General features: G+C 38.1%; 1 protein-coding gene across 1 annotated transcript; it reads left to right on the plus strand.

Annotated features, from left to right (window-relative positions):
* Positions 1-1,149: 1,149 nt before the first annotated feature.
* RRH (retinal pigment epithelium-derived rhodopsin homolog) lies at positions 1,150-16,750 on the plus strand (the record flags this gene model as incomplete). The annotated part of the gene is made up of 7 exons (XM_081150496.1): positions 1,150-1,265; positions 6,567-6,757; positions 8,454-8,553; positions 9,029-9,179; positions 10,089-10,257; positions 15,214-15,392; positions 16,636-16,750. The coding sequence occupies exons 1-7, from the start codon at positions 1,166-1,168 to the stop codon at positions 16,748-16,750; spliced, it is 1,005 nt and encodes a 334-aa protein (XP_081006622.1). The 5' UTR covers positions 1,150-1,165.
* Positions 16,751-18,144: the final 1,394 nt, after the last annotated feature.

Below are 18,144 nucleotides of genomic sequence, written 5' to 3' on the forward strand. Positions count from 1 at the left end.
AGCAAAAAGATTCTCTTTGATCCCTTGCTGTGCCATTCTAAGATTTATACAGTTAAGTTAAATGGGGAAATACAGCCCTCTAGTGGTTCTGTCATGCTTACACTTAACTTCGGTGCATCTAGCATTTCTCTAAAGTTACCGATTTTAAGAGAATCAAATTTTAATATTATATGGCATAAAAGAATGGGGGAAAAGGTGTTGGAAATATCTTAGTCTAAGAATAAATGTTCATGTTAGATTGTAACCCACTTATACAACATATTTTTTGAGTTATAACAAGATAGTCCAGAATATTAGAATTATCCTATACTTTACAAGATGAATGAATCCAGGTACTTGGCTGATATATACAGTGCTTATTATTATCAGGTAATTACTTGTGCATATTAAAATATAGGGTAAATTAACTGAGGTGGATTGTGAAGTAGATCATGCTATACCCATACTATGAAATATGTAGCTATTAATAAATCAGACTTAGATTTATAGACCTGGAATATATGATATAGCTTTAGGGGAAAACAAATTACAGAATGATTTTATATATACATAGCTCCCCATTTTTGCTTTTAAGAAAGTGGGGAAAACTCAAACCCTTGTATGAATATATTTGTGTGAGCAAAGAAAAGCAGAAAGGGTATAAACCAAACAATATTATTACCTTTAGGTCCATGAGATTTGGAAGGATGGGGAAGATTACTTCTTTATTTGTCTCTTAAATTCTTGTGGAAAAAAACAAAAGAAATTGAAATGGAAAAACTTTAAAGGGTCAACTGAAAACAAAGCCTGGCTCTTAATTTCAGAACTGATTTCCAGCAGAGAACAGTTAAGTCAGCTCCTGCACTGATTTTCTGAGTTTGTTTATTGTTTAAATAGGATATTTGCACTTGATAATCTCCTTAGATATGTAAGGATGATGCCCAGATTGGTTAAAATGTGTGGTTTGGTATTTATTTTGTTAATAAGCTTTTCACTTGCTGTGGGAATTAAAATCCTTTCCTCTTTAGCCCAATCACATTTGTTAAGGGAGGGCCTTTATGAAAAGGCTATTCTTTGAGGTCTTGAAGTGGAAGTGATTGGTTCTGAAAATTCTTTCCTCGGTGGCTTTATAACATAATTATTGAAGTCTTATTATGAAGGCTGTCTCAATACCTTCCCTCCAAAAATGCTAAAGAATAATTTAGGCAACCATTCAGACTCTGAAAATGGCTCGGTCTTTTCACAGACTGAACACAATATTGTTGCAACTTACTTGATTATGGCAGGTATGGATGTTTAATTACTCTATTAACGGTACTTTTGCTTTCAAGCTGGTGAAGAAAAGCAGAGGATTTCAGTGTAAGGCAGTAGGAAGAGCATGGGTTTCGAGATCATGTTCCAAGTTCCATAATGTTGGCCAACCTCCTGAAGTCAAGTATCTTTTCTGAGTGGGGGAGGGGCTCATGTAAATAAGGGTGGTGATTCTTGCTCTCTTTCCTGGCTGTAAAGATCAAATAAGAGAATGTAGGTGAGATTAATGGTGGTTAATGTCACAAGTTACTTTGAATCTTTTTTAAAAAGTGTATTGATTTTAGAGAGAGGAGGAGGGAGAGAAAGAGAAACATCGAGCTGTTGTTCCACTAATTTGTGCATTCATTGGTTGATTCTCGTGTGTGCCCTGAGCGGGGATTGAACCCAAATCTTGGCGTAGCAGGCCGATGCTCTAACCAACTGAGCTACTGGGCTAGGGCTAATTTGAATCTTGATACATAATGCGAGAGCAACGAAGTGGGGCTGAGAAGAATTTTCTGTAAAATTATAATTCTTTGATAATCTATTTGGTCAAGTTTGTATTGGGGAAGACCGTGCACTGTGGCAAAAATGTATTTTTATGTCTTTTACTATTCTCATACATATTTTTTGTAGTTTTGTCCTTGGTGGTGGAATCTAGTTAAGATCGAAAGGTCCTGGAAAGAAAATTAAAGGCATAAAAAGAGAGAGCAGAGTATACCGTCAGTCACTGAGGACGGAGTTTGAAAATTCAGCTCATTCCAGGGCGCTGTATTGACAAGGTCTCACCCTTTAGTGTCACCGCAGCAGTGAGCAACTTCTTTAACCTTTTGTTCTTTCGCTTTCTCATGTAGATAAGCGCAAGCTACTTGTCCTGCTGGGTGTGAAGGGTAAAATTTAATGACACATATGGTAGATGTTGGACAAATATTTGTTTCTTCCTCCCCACATGCACACACTCGTCAATGCACATATTGGATTAAGATAAAGACTTGTTTGTCAAAAAGAAGGGAAGGAGGAAATGACAATAGTTCTGGGCTTATCTTCTTTATGTGTAGGATGAATTATAGTATAAGTTTTATACTGAGCAGTCACCTTATTTCCAAGTATGCTCAGTAATGCATTTTAGAATAACTTACTTTTGGATCGATTTATAAATATTTTCCAATATATTCACAAGCAGAGTGAAAAGTAAAACAAAGCCTACTGTACCCAGTCTATTCTTTGTAATTCTTAGTTTCCCCACAATTCACAGTTAGAGATTACTTCTGTGCTAGAAATTGTGGTTCCTCCGTTAGTTTTTGTAAATTTTAGTGATATGCTAACTTGCTCCTTTGAATACCTTTGTATGAGAAGTACTGGACAGGTTCTATTTTTGATTTTGTGTGTGGGTGGCAACCGTCCGAGAAAACAATATGTTAAAGAGAAAATCTCCATATTAACTTTTGGGTTAGTTAGTTTTTTGTAGATGACAAATAAAAGCCATCATTTTTGATCTGGTTACAAAAATAGTGTGCAAAAAAAATTTCATATTAAGAAAACTTTCCACGTGGCTGTAATCTCTGTAGCATTAAGAGCAGTAATCTTAGTACTATGACTCCGATGACTATATGACCAGCACCACCTCTACTACTGCTACTACTACTAGTATCATTATTTGAATAGTTGGTGTATACCAAGCACTGCTCTAAATACTTACGTGTACAGAATAACTCACCCTTATGCTAACTCAGTAAGTGAATAAGTTTTATTCTCCCCATTTACACAGATGAAGAGTTTAGGTAACTTGCAACACACATCTACTAAGTGGTTAGATCAGGATTTGAACGCAGGCATTTTGGCTCTAGAGCCCTCACACTGCCGTGAATACGTGTTTGCTTGTGTTCTGGGTAGGTGAACTGGAGGGAGCATATCTAACCCCTTCGTGCTTTTGTTCAAACACCTATTATTCTTAAGCTCCTTTGATTTCCCACCTTTGACAGAACACTCATACTTCCCAATCAAACCCAAAACTATGAGGAACAGAATTCAGTCAAAACATCCATTTTATCTGTTACTTTTACTAAGAACCTATTTAGATTTTTCATTTTTAATTTCCTCTTTCTCATAGATTTTAACTATACCAACTCGAGCAATCTCAGACAATAGCAGGGGGTTGCTCACCAGTTTCTCTTCAGGATCGTGAACACAACTCTCCTTCTGTTGCCGACCCTCCTTTAGCCCCGAGGAATCCAGGAATGCTTCTAGCATCTCTCAGATAAAATCTAACCACCCCACCCCCACCTTCAGCACCCTGTATGGCCCACATCAGGCTTATGGGAAACTTAGGCATTTCTCGTAGCATGTAGGGGGTGTCAGTCAGGCTAACACGCACATCTGGTCACTCAACAATATTCTCTTTGTAAGTTAATACACTGGCATTCCGATGAAGAGGTTCAGTCATCTGTCTTACCCCAGTTCAGCCAATTCTGGGACACCAACAACATTGAGTTTCTGCACCTACAAGGCTAAGAGTCAGATCCGCAGCCGGAAACTTGGCAGGGATGACATCACCTGTGAGTCTTCCCAACGTACGTGAAAGCCAGCCCTACTCCTCTCGGCAGCCAGACCTTGCAGGGTGTGTGCTGGGTAAAGAGCTCAGATTGGACATGTTGAATTCCAGCTAATATTGGAACAGACACAGGATCTTAACACACAGATACTTCATAAATGTTGAATGGCAGCTAGGTGAACAGAAAGGGATATAGATGCCCAGCCGGGTGTGGCTCAGCGGTTGAGCATCGACCTAGGATCCAGGCGATCGGGGTTTGATTCCCGGTCAGGGCACATGCCCGGGTTGCGGGCTCCATCCCCAGTTGGGAGCGTGCAGGAGGCAGCCGATCAATGACTCTCTCATCATTGATGTTTCTCTCTCTCCCTCTCCTTTCTTCTCTCTGAAATCAATAAAGGTATATATTTTTTAAAAAAAAGGGATATGGAGCTGGAGCTTGGGTTGGGGCTGGAAAGTCACAGAAGAGCTTGTACGATGATAGTATATGATAGCTGAGGCTTGAGAAGGGAAACTACAGAGAGAGTCTCAGACCTAAGGAAGGAAGGAGGAGGGGGAAGTTATGGTGCCAAATAAAAAGGCAGAGTCCTACATATATCCTAAAGATCAGCAGGGCTATCACGAAAGGCAAGGGAAGAATTTCAAGGACCGTGATTAATAGTGGTGACATGATAACCAGTCTTCAGCGCTGGTTTGTGCAATTGGCAGATTCTTCATGTTTTAATGTTCTTATTTCTATTCATTTTATTTTTTCCATCGCTGTTTATCTCCTCTATGCCCTCTTCCTCCTCCGCCAGCTCCCCTCCCGCCTCCCCTCCCACAATCACCACACTGTTGTCCACGTCCATGGTTCTTATTTCTGTTTTACAGAAGGACTGTGAAGATATGGAACTCGTTTTAAGAACAACTAGACCTCTTCAAATCAATGAATTAAAATGGATTTGCTATGTTTTGGAAGGGGCTTTTTAATTCTTTACATTTATTTATTTACAGCTAACATTTTGATTTATTTCCTTCCACTCTTTTCTGTGCAAAAATTTTAACATAGTGAACACCATGCTGTATATACATCACCTGTGCTTCCTTTTACATTTGATTTTGTCTCATAAGCATTTCCCTGTGATATAATGCTATGTAAAAATTCTTGTAATCAGTATGATTCCATCACATGGCTGTTCTACAATTTATTTAACCTCTCCAGTCTTGAGCATTTAGTTTATTCCTTTGTTATAAATAGGGCTGTGATAAACATCCTTGTGAAAAAAACTTTGTCTTTTTCTCTTTGTTTTTTGGATTACAAAGTAATATATTTTTATTGTAAATTATCCAAACAGTACAGAAATGTATACCGTGTTTTTAAAACAGTGGGTTGGGCAATGTACTTGTGATATATTTGGAAGCAATATACTTGGAAGCAACTGGCATTTTGATGTTTTACACGAAAATACCAAAAATTACTGCATACTCTCCCCTGGATTTTTTAAATTTTTCAATCGTCAACCAAGGATATTTTTCCATTGCTTTTCAGAGAGAGCGGAAGGGAGGGAGAGAAAGAGGAGCATCAATGTGAAGGAGACACATCAATTGGTTGCCTTCTGCACGCTCCCCCTCGGGGGCTGGGGATCGGGCCTGCGACCCGGGTACCTGCCTTTGGTCGAATCGAACCCCGGACCCTTCAGTCTGCAGGACGACCCTCTAACCACCGAGCCAAAACGGCCAGGGCTCCCCTGGATTTTTTTTCTTTCTTTTTAGTCACTTTTTGCAATGAACATGGACTAAAATTCACTCTTTTGGGTGTGTTCCATGAGTGTGGACAAATGCATAGTCATGTTACCAGCACCACAATCAGGTGACATTCTACCCCCTCCCTTCCCCCCACCAAATTCCCCCTTTCTTCTCTGTAGCCAACCTTTTCCCCACCCCAGGCCCCGGCAAGCACTCATCTGCTTTCTACTCCTTTGTTTCTCTCTGCCTTTTCCAGAATGTCATATAGATTGGGTCATCAGGCCAAGGACTAGAGTGAGGCATGTGATGTGCCTCTGGCACAAAATGTAAGGCGGTGCCCACCTCAGGTCTGAGCCCAGCCTCGCCTCGCCCTCCTCCTGGCCCCGGGAATCAGATAGTGTGTGCAACACTTGAGCGGGGCTTCTTCACTGTGACAATGTGGACGTGATTGCAGTGATCACCTGACAAATCTAGTACCCATCTGACACCGTACATGGTTATTAACAATATTATGACTGTATTCCCTGTGCTGTACTTTACATCCCCATGACTATTTTGCAACTGCCAATTTCTGCTTCCTAATCCCTTCCCCCTTTTCACCCATCCCTCCAGCCCTCTTCCACCTGGCAGCCGTCAAAATGTCCTCAGTATCTATGAGCTTGTTTCTGTTTTGTTTGTTCATTTATTTTGATTGTTAGATTCCACATATAGGTGAAATCCTAAGGCATTTGTCCTCTGACTGACTTGATTTCACTCAGCGCAGTGCACTGTAGGTCCACCCATGTTGCTGCAGATGGCAAGACTTCATTTTTTTTATGGCTGATTCAAATTCCATTGTATCTATGCACCACTTTATCCACTCACCTACTGATGGACCTTTAGGCTGCTTCTGTAAATTGGCTGTTGTAAATAATGCTGCAATGAACATATGTATACATAAAAGGAGCTTAAATATTTAATTTTGACACTAGTTTTAAACCTTTAAAATAAACATAGTATATAATATTTTTGTGTATGTTCTTAGGTATGATAAGTATCCTCAGCAACGTAATAGTTCTGGGCATCTTCATTAAGTACAAGGAACTTCGGACACCCACAAATGCAATTATCATTAACCTGGCTGTTACCGATATAGGGGTCAGTAGCATTGGCTATCCCATGTCTGCTGCTTCAGATCTGCATGGAAGTTGGAAATTTGGACATGCAGGATGTCAGGTATTGGAGGTCTTTGGAATGAAAGCTAAATAAAGTACATTAAAGAGATACAAATTTAAATGTCAAAAAAAATCCCAAGGGTTTCAATAAAATAAGATTATATAAGATAATAGGTATAGTGCTTTCATTGAAAATAGTTTCAGGAGTGACTGGGACATATATTCTTTAATAAGAGACATGACATTACTAGTCATCACTATTTTTTAAAAATTTCCCCAACCCAAAGGAAAAAAACAAACTAACAAAAAATTAATGTTCAACTAGAGAAGAAAAGCAAAAACTTACATATTCAAATGAAAGCTTGCATATTGCAAGTTCAAAAACAAATGCCCTGCTTTCATTTGAAACAGCAAATATTAATGATATATCATCATATCTAAGTAACATAGTTAAGCCACCCACATTATTGATTTTTTTAAATATAGAAAGTCTTCCGTGAGAATTGCTGTTAAACACATCAGCATTGTTTTTACTGACAAGAAGATAAATTAATACTAATTTGTGTTAAGATAGTAGGCAAATAAAGACTATTGGTTTGATTTTTAAACTGTTTACTATTTTAAGCTATAAAATCATAAAGAGTAAAATGAGACTAATAGAGAATGATAAATACCCATGTATAGACCAATCAGTTTTGTCAAATCTTAATGTTTTTCAATATGTGCTTCAGGTTGTTTTTATTTTTAAAGATAAAAATTTTTTATAAATACGTTTGAAGGTCATTGCACACTATCCCAATCTTATTTCATTCTCGCCCATGAATGTTTTTCTATCTTATTACATATTTATGTGTACATAAACTAAATACTGCCTGAATGTTTTAAATTTTGTATAAACAATATATTGTTTGCATTATGCAACTTTCATTATTCAATATTTTTGAGGGTTAGCCGTGTTGATGTAGGTAGCTGTAACTCACTCATTTTATGAACATAACCCAACACACTCATTTTTCTGTTATTGAGCATTTATTCCCAATTCTCTTCTGTCGTCAAAAAGGCTTCAGTGAATGTTCTTATACGTGTGTCCTACAATACGTGAGAGTTTCTTTAGACACATTGCTTAGGAGAGTTTGGTTGGGTTGTAGAGAATGTTCATCTTCAACTTTATCAGATGTGGCCAAGTTGCTCTCCAAAATGGTTGTGCCACTTGCAAGAACTTCTGCTACTACACATTCTCCCCAATGCTTGGGATTGTCAGACTTTTTAATTTGTATCATTTTGATGGGTGTAAAATGGTGTCTATAATTTTCACTTCTTTGAATACATAATGTGGCATACATCTTTTTTTATGTCACAGACATTGAGGTTTCCTCTTGCATGATTAGCCTATTTTTCTGTTTGTCTTTTCCCCTTATTGAATTGTCTACTTCTAAATACTAATCTTTTGTTGGTTATATGCACTGTATCTAATTTATGGTTTGCTTTGCATCCTGTCTATAAAGTATGTTGTACAGATGTTTTACTTCAAGTCTTAACATTTAAAAAAAGTTTAGTTTAATTAATGAAGTCTCAAAACACTTTCCTTAAATTTGCTTATTAAACCAGTTACAATTGGACAATGGAAGATGTATTTTCAAATCAGCACAATAAAAAGCATTTAATGCATTTAAAATAATTCTAGCAATGGGATAAAAATGTAAATGTCTCTTGGAAGGTGTGTAGAATGGTGGATTCTTTGCAATTTTGATTTTCAGATTTATGCTGGATTGAATATCTTTTTTGGAATGGCAAGCATTGGATTACTCACAGTCGTGGCCGTGGATCGATACCTGACAGTTTGCTGTGCTGACGCAGGTACAGCACTTTTCTCAGTGAATCTGTGTCTTGCCTAAGTACCACTTGACACACATTCACTTTAAAATGTAAGTGTAATGGGCTGTGGTCGTGGTTAGCTTTATTTCTCTGACAATCCTTGTTCAAAAATTTAAATGATTTCCTATTACACTTAGAATAAAATCCAAATTTCATGATCGCCTTCCAAGGCCCTGCTACCTTGCTAGCTTTGGCTAGGGCCCTCTCACTTTGGGGTCCTAGCCACCCCCTCTCACTTTGGGGTCTTTGTAGACGCTGCTCCCTTAGGCCTGGAAAGTGCTTCTCTCTGCTCATCCTCTGGGTGATCCTTTCACCCACGTGGATAGGCGTCGAGCGAGCTAAAGTGCGCTGTAAACGATCTACTTGATAACAGCTTTGCATCATCAGTTAAAGCACAGTGAGGATGTGAAATCCATTATTGGCCAATGACGCTAATATTTCATATGTTTGTTCATAGGAAGAATGACCACCCACACTTACGTCGGCATGATTCTGGGGGCCTGGATCAATGGCCTCTTTTGGGCTTTGATGCCTATCATCGGGTGGGCCAGTTATGCCCCAGATCCCACTGGGGCCACCTGTACCATAAACTGGCGGGAAAATGATCTGTAAGAGACACTTTTACACTTTCTAATCAAATGTTTCTAATGTAGACATTTCCTCCCCATTTCTAATTTAAGCTCAGGTCAAATGTTTTTTGTACAGAGTGGCGAAGGGCGTCCTTGGTAGTGGTGATGTGATTCCAGGTTTGAATTATGCTTGTTTGCAAGTAAAGGCCACCCAGCTCCCCCTGGCCCCCTCACTCTGTCCCTTCTTTCCTCTCCTCTGGCTCAAAGGGGATACAGAGCACCCTTCTGATATATGCACCTCAGGGGGAGAGCCTGAGAGGGGTAAGGGAGCGTTCGTGTCACTAGACAGCGTGTGGCTCTGGCAAAAGCCGAGGCCGACTCCTTCCTACCTTTTCAAAATGACCTGGTGAAAAAGCGTCTTCAGAGAATCACGCAGCCAAAGCACCATTGCTGCAAGTATTCGCTTGGTAGTTGGTGAAGCTCTTCTCTGTTTGCCAGGGAAAAGAGGATAATCTAGTTTGTTAAAGAAAGTGAGCGATTACTCAGAAAGACAAATAGAAAACTTCTAACTCCCAATCGAAATCGAAATCTAAACTCTTTCTGTAAATGGTTGACAAGTAAATATTCTGAGTCTTTACAGGCAAAATGGTCTCTGTTACAACCATTCAACTCTGCCTGTGAAGTAGCCATAGACAATATCTAAATAAATGTGGTTCCAACAAAACTTTATTCACAAGATAGAAGACAGGCTGGATTTGGCCCATAAGCCATAGTTTGTCAATCCCTAGTCTAAACGGCCTAAAAGTCAAATATACTTCCCAAGTCATTTAGTATTATAATGACTGCTGGACGATGCTAGTATTATTTCTAATAATTATTCTGTTTCCCTTCTCCTATTTAGTACATTAAACAAGTAGTGATTTAATGATTCCCTTTTCTTATTTTCAGATCTTTTGTTTCTTTCACGATGACAGTTATTGCAATAAATTTTATTGTGCCTTTGACCGTGATGTTTTATTGCTATTACCATGTCACTCGATCCATTAAATGTCACACTACTAGTAAATGCACTGAGTACCTCAACAGAGATTGGTCAGATCAGGTAGATGTAACAAAGGTAAGACATTAAAATCCTTAAAATATTTTTGTAATCAAGCTTTTATTTATTTAATTAATTTATTTAATCTTTTAAAAAAATTTATCTTTATTGTTGAAAGTATTACAAATGCTCCTCTTTTTCCCCCATTGATCCTCTCTACCCTGCATCCACCCCACCCCCAGGCCTTCCCCATACCAATGTCTGTGTCCATAGGTTATGCTTATAAGCATATAAATTCTTTGATTAATCTCTTCCCACTTACTCCCCCACCCCACCTTCCCTCTGAGATCTTTCAGTCTGTTCCATGCTTCTATGTCTCTGGATCCATTTTGTTCATCAGTTTATTTTGTTCATTATATTCCACATATAAGTGAGATCATGTGGTACTTGTCTTTCTCTGACTGGCTTATTTCACTTAGCATAATACTCTCCAGTTCCCTCCATGCTGTCTCAAAGGGTAAGAGATCCTTCTTCTTTACAGCTACGTAGTATTCCATGGTGTAAATGTCCCACAGCTTTTTTATCCACTCATCTACCGATGGGCACTTGGGCTGTTTCCAGATCTTAGCTATTGTAAATTTTACTGCTATGAACATAGGGGTGCATATATTCTTTCTGATTAATATTTCAGGTTTCTTAAGATATGTTCCTAGAAGTGGGATCACTGGGCCAAATGGCAGTTCAATTTTTAATTTTTTGAGGAAACTCCATACTGCTTTCCATAGTGGCTGCACCTGTCCGAATTCCCACCAGCAGTGTACCAGGGCTCCCCTTTCTCCACACCCTCGCCAGTACCTGTCATTCATTGACTTGTTGACAGTAGCCATTCTTACAGGTGTGAAGTGATACCTCATTGTGGTTTTAATTTGCATCTCTCTGATGATTGGTGACTGAGCATTTTTTATATTAGTGACTGAGCATTTCTCTTTGGAGAAGTGTCTATTTAGGTCCTTTGCCCATTTTTTAATTGGATGTTTGTCTTCCTTTTGTTAAGTTGTATGAATTCCTTATAGATTTTGGATATTAACCCTTTATCAGATGTGTCATTGGCAAATATGTTTTCCCATATAGTGGGCTCCCTTTTGGTTTTGTTGATGGTTTCTTTTGCTGTGCAGAAGCTTTTTATTTTGATGTAGTCCCATTTATTTGTTTATTTTCTCCTTTGTTTTTCTTGCCCTAGGAGATGTATTGGCAAACATATTGCTACAAGAGATGTCTGAGATTTTGCTGCCTATGTTTTCTTCTAGGATATTTTATTGTTTCACGTCTTACATTTAAATCTTTTAACCATTTTGAGTTTATTCTTGTGTATGAAGTAAGTTGGTGGTCTAGTTTCATTTTTTTGCATGTACCTGTCCAATTTTCCCATCACCATTTATTGAAGAGGTTCTCTTTACTCCATTGTATATTCTTGTCAAATATTAATTGACCATAATGGCATGGGTCGATTTCTGGGTTCTCTGTTCTGTTCCACTGACCTATATGTCTGTTCTTGTGCCAGTGCCAGGCTGTTTTGAGTACAGTGGCTTTGTTCTTCCTTCTCAAGATTGCCGTGGCTATTTGGGGTCTTTTTTGGTTCCATATAAATTTTTGAAGTGTTTTTTCTAGATCTGTGAAATATACAGATGGTATTTTTAATAGCAATTGCATTGAATTTATAGATTGCTTTGGGTAGAATGGACATTTTAATGATGTTGATTCTTCCAATCCATGAACACGGTATATTCTTCCACTTGTTTATATCTTCCTGTATTTCTTTTTTCAATGTCCTGTAGTTTTCTGAGTATAGGTCTTTTACCTCCCTGGTTAGGTTTATTCCTAAGTATCTTAATTTTTTTGTTGCAATGGTAAACGGATTTTTTTTTTTTAAATATATCTTTATTGATTTCAGAGAGAGGAAAGGAGAGGGAGAGAGAGAGACGGAAACATCAATGATGAGAGGGTCATTGATCGACCCGCAACCCGGGCATGTGCCCTGACTGGGAATTGAACCCTGATCGCCTGGATCCCAGGTCGACGCTCAACCGCTGAGCCACGCCCGGCTGGGCAGGAATTTTTTTTTTTGGTTTCTCTTTCTGAGAGTACATTATTGGTGTATAAAAATGCCATCAATTTCTGGGTGTTAATTTTATATCCTGCTACCTTGCTGAATTCATTTATGTAATCAAGCTTTTACACATATGTAGTCCCATGTCCTCTGCAGTCACCCCTCCCCACCCTCTCAATTCTTACTCTCTGGCTCTTTTGTCTGGTGTTTGCCTCCACATTTCTAAACAATGTGCTTATTTGCTGTTTTGGATATTTTTGTTTGCCATCACCTCTTGATTTACTACTATGGACAATGATAATTCTTTTCTCTTATACCACCAACCTTTTCTATTCTTCCCCACCAACCTTTCTCCTCATCTTGTTTGGTTAGATGAAGAGTCAATTTTACATTATTGTGATTATCTAAATTTTATTTATTGCAGATCTCTGTAGGGGTCAATGATTTGTATTTCATTTAAAATAATTTTTTATTTTTCAATTACAGTTGATGTATGTTAGTTTTAAGTGCTCAACCCAGTTGATTGGACATTTATATAACTTAAGAACTGATCACCTTGATTTATTTTTTATAAAACTTTTTCCCCGTGGAGTTAATAATTTGTTTATTTTTTCTTTCTTTCTTTTCCTCTCTCCTTCTTTCTCCCCCTTTCTTCCACCCCTCCTTCCATCTCTCTCTCTCTTTGTAGTTCTGTGTACTTGTCACTAATTCATCTCTAATCTCTTCACCAGCAGCATCAATTTCTGCTCAGTATTTCTAAGTGCATCAGAGACTATCTCCTTTTCTTGGAACTTTGCTTCCTGGTCCTCCTGGGCCTGTTGCTCTGCTCTACACAAGCTGTTGTCTAAAACCACAGTCCAGAAAGGTGACATCCTCAGATCTCCTTCATCACCAGATGGGAGTGCCTCTGGCCTCTCTCTTGGTTGGATCTCTTGTTTTCTGGGTAGCATATCTTCTTTTTTCTTGGTCACTCCTTCTCATTTGGTGAAGCACATCAAGAAGATTCCTGAAAAAGTTATCAGGAGGTAAATTTTTAAAGATTTTGCATGCCTGAAAATGTCTTAAAATTCTACTATCATATTGGACTGATTGTTTGCCTGGTATAGAATTCTAAGTAGAAAAATGATTTTCAGAGAATTCTGAAGGCATGCTGTACAGTCTCCTAGCTTCTGGTGTTGCTATTCAGAAGGCTGATAGCATTCTGGTGACTGAGCCTTTGTAGCAACCTGTGTGTTACCTCTGGAAGCTGGTGGGGATGTCTCTGTGTCTCTTTTCTGGAATTTCATACTGATGTGCTTGGTGTCACTCTTTATTCACCCACGTGTTGGTGCATGGCAGGAGCTTGCAATGTGAAGACCCAGGTCCTCCATTTGGGAGAGTTCCTGTTTTATTTCTCTGCTGACCTCCCACCCTGCTTTGTTTTCTCTGTTCCCTTTTCCTGGAACTCCTTTTATTTGGATAGTTAATCTCCTGCATTTATCTTCTAATTTTAAAAAAATTTTCTCTCCTATGTTATCCTTGTTTAGGGTTTGTTTGTTTGCTTGTTTTTGTTTGTTTGTTTGTTTTTTCTACTTTCTGAGAGATTCCCTCAACCTTGTCCAGGTCTGAGATTGGGTGAGGAGAGTGAGGCTCAAGCCTTGGGTGCAAAATTTAAGTGGACACCAAAAAGCTCAGTAATAAAAAAAGAAGTTAATGCAGTATTTTTTTTAAAAATCAAAATTAATGCAAAACCCCATACTAGACATAATATAAGATATTAAATAAAGACAGGATTTGACCCTGCACTTGCACGACTCACCTCATTTACCCTGCCCTTTCGATTGCATTTAGAAATTCTACCCTCTCTTTTATAAATCAGATAAAACCCGTTGTTATAGATAAAAATTAGTTTATACTTTTCACTCCTTTTTAATAGCCTCCCTTTCTTGTTTTATATCTTCTCTCACTTCTGTGATGTTATTTTGTATGTATTTCCATTTTCCTTCTGTTCATCACATTTTTTGTTTTTCCTGAGTTTCTGAACTGTTTTGGTCTCTGGCTGTCAGTGTCTGCTGGTCAGTGACTGTCCTTGCATATCGAGAGTGATGCACTAGAAAGCTGACTGCAAGCTCTGGGTGGGCTCGTTGGTTGGGATGTTTCTTTGGGGGCCTTCCTGACAATCTGTATCTCTAGATATTTTCTTCTGGGCTGGTCAGTTTCCAAGGAGTAGATTCTTTCACGTTCATGTGGGGGGTGGGGGGTGGCATATAAGTCTGTCACCTGTATGCTTATGGCTCAGAACATGGAGAGGACAGCATGTAGCCCCCCTCTTTTCCATCCAGCCCTCCAGCTCTCAGCTGAGACGAGTGTCCCCTGGTCCCAAATTTCCCTGCTTTCTCCCTCTTATATTGACCTTCTGGGTGCTTCTGGGGAGAAGACAGGGCAGCGGCCTGGCTGAACGCGGAGGGAATTCAGAAGTCCAACTGCTTCTTTTGCAGATTTCAGTGATTTCTGTTTTGCCTTCCGTGGGCTGCCCCACATTCAGAGCTGGCTGCCACGCCACTGCTGAGGCTTTCTGCGTTCTGTGCAGTGGGTTGCTCTGCGTATGCCAGGGGTCCACAGCGCAGCTACTAGAAATGGGGTAGGAGTGGGTACAAATCTGCTTTTCATCTAAGGCGGCTTTGGTACTCCTCCCTAGCCCACCAAAAGAATGGAGGATTCTTTACGTTGGTGTCACATTCTATCCGTTTCACAAGCTCTTGCCATCATAGGTGACTTCTTTTTTTTTGCACATGAGTAAGGAACAATGAGGGGGGGAAATGCAGTTTTTCTTTTATGTCATCAACAACATAAACTTATTCAAATTCCAATCTAGATAAGTTTTATGCTATTTTAGATATATTAGCTGTTTAGATATTGGGTTTGGCAAATGTTGATTTCTTTGACAGATGTCTGTGATAATGATATTCATGTTCCTGGTGGCGTGGTCCCCGTATTCGATCGTGTGCCTCTGGGCTTCTTTTGGTGACCCAAAGAAGATTCCTCCCTCAATGGCCATCATCGCTCCACTGTTTGCAAAATCTTCTACATTCTACAACCCCTGTATTTACGTGGTTGCTCATAAAAAGTAAGTAATATCTAAAATGCTTCTGAACAAAATAATGGATACAGAAAGAATGTTAAAAAAGGCAACAACTAATCTAAGACTTCTGGGGTGGTGAGTGACAGAAACTCACTTTGAACTAGTGTAAGAGTTATTTGACTCATGCACTTGGAGAACCTACAATACCTAGAGCTCCAGTTCTGTGACAGGTTCTTCCCATATGGGGGAAAGATGGTCACAAGCGACCCCAAACCCACATTCTACCAGCTAAGCAGCCCCGAATTCGAGTTCCATCTCAGAGGGCTCTCTGGCAGAAAAGCTGCTGGAAGGTTGCTGGCAGGCTCAGCTTAGTTCTCATGGTTACCCCACCCCAAAATACATGCAATTGGTATTTCAAAGAAAAGAGTGGTTCTGTTACCAGAAAATGAACAGGGAAAGGCAATGTTGGGCTCCTTAACTGGGGAGCATAGTTGTATATTTACTAGAAAGAAAACATGCCATTCAGATGCAAGAGAAAAATCCAGTGCTAACATGAAGGGCTTCAGGAGAGGGTAGTCATTCAGGGTAAGAGAGAAAGATTCCTACCTCCTTTGTTAAGACTCTTGGTAAGGATTTCATTCCTGCCTCCTCAGGAAGCTTAGATTATTTCATTTTCTGTTGCTGCCAGAAGATGGAATGAACCCCTCTACTTTGCTTAGATATTTGACCATAAAAATCTTAGTAGAGGTCAAGTAATTTGATCTTCGAATGCCAATGCTGATTCTATTAAACCTATATTTGGGAGAGCAGCTTTACTTACAGGCATGTGAAAAAACATAAAAACTTTAAGACCAAACAGACGACAGAAGAAAAATAAAAGAACACATTTTAAATTCAGAGTATATTGATAGTTCTTTTGGATAGGTAGGTCATTCTCAGACTCCCCTAATTTCAAAAGGCCTTTGCTCAGAACAGATGCATGAAATTCATATCCTTAATTTAAAGAAATAAATTATCACAATTGACATTAGAAGCATCATTTAAACACATAATTATTGATTTTTACTAAATGTTTTTAGTGTTTACAATCAATGGCACAAATTGGTCTTCAACTGTACCATATACTTTCTACATTTATAAAGGTTCTCAGTAACAGATGTTAAAATTGGAGGCAAACATTTATCTGGAAATGTCTGTTGGCAGTAGTGGCATATTAGTTATATTTGAAAGTGTTTTAAAATTCCAAGTCATTATAGAATAATGCCAGATCTCCCCTTTTTCATTGCAGGTTTCGGAGGGCGATATTTTCCATGCTCAAATGTCAGACTCATCAAACTATGCCCCTGAGGAATTTTTTACCAATGGATGTACCTCAAAACCCGTTGACTTCTGGAAGCATCTGAAATAAGAGGAAAGCACCAATTATCAAAACATTTTACTTACTTAAAAAAAAAAAATTATTTAAAATTTGAGCCCATTTAAATCAAATGCAGACATAGATTATTATTCTAAAAGAATGAATTCCTCAAGTGTAGTTTATAGTTCTTCTGTTTGTGCATTGGCTACTGTAGGGAATGTCTCTTTATTTCCTTATATGTAAACTTATTGCTCATCTCCTTTGATGAATCCAGGTACGTGAGATTCAGGCCTCTTCTCTTTCTCCCTGTCATGACATGCATGACACTGTGCGGGTGACCTGGTATCTTGCCTGGGCCTTCCATTAGGCCAGAAGTAGCTGCTACATTAATGTTAGAATAAAATAATAATAATAATAATAATAATGATAGTCAATGAACTTTAATAAATAATTTCTGAAATGAGTTGTTGGGTGTTCCCAGCTAGAGTGAAAAATGTTTTTAGCATTTCACAATTTAAAAATCTTAATGCAATTATTAACATACTTTTTAACAAAAATGACTATTGAATCCTACTGTTTCTAGATTACATGTCAGTCAATGCATATATATATTTTATATAGCAATATAATCTCTGCATATTATTATATAGTCTGCTTTTTATTACCATTTTCTATATATGCATTTCTATATATTTGCCACTAGAATTAAGTTTAATCAGAGTGGGGGTTTTTGTATGTTGTTCTTTTTTTCCTATCTTTTGTTTGTTTGAAATTTATTTTATTATGGTAAGAACATAACATGAGATTTACTACCTTCTTAACAAATTTTTAAGTGTACAATACTGTATCGGTAACTGTAAGTACAATATTGCACAGCAGATCTCTAGAACTTATTCATCTTGCTTAACTGAAATGTTATGCCTGTTGATTAGCTGTATGTTTGTTCTTTGATGTATCCTTAGCACTGGTTTTCTTGGTACATAGTAGGCACTCAATAAATATTTGTTGAATGTTGAATAAATCTGTAGTAACATATTTGTCACTTTAAATAATTACTAAGCATAGCATAATAATACATCATTGTTTAAATAGTGGGCATTTAAAATCTGTAGTATTTTATTTTAATTGAGCAAGTTCTTCTGACTTTATTGTTTCTATATTCATCCTATTAGTTTTAAATAATATTTCCCATAGTATTGTCACTTTTATAAAATTGATTCCTTTAAGAGTGTTTTGTAGTCATCGGGGTGTAAAGTACAGCATAGGGAACATAGTCAATAATAGTCTAATAACTATGTATGTTGTCAGATGGGTATGAGATTTTTTGGGATGATCACTTAAGTTTTATAATGTCTAATCACTGAGGTGTACACCTGGAACTAATATAATATTGTATATCAACTGTAACTGAAAAATAAAAAAATGATTTTAAAAAAGAGT

Source organism: Miniopterus schreibersii (assembly GCF_964146895.1).
Source record: "Miniopterus schreibersii genome assembly, chromosome: 1".
NCBI lineage: Eukaryota > Metazoa > Chordata > Mammalia > Chiroptera > Miniopteridae > Miniopterus > Miniopterus schreibersii.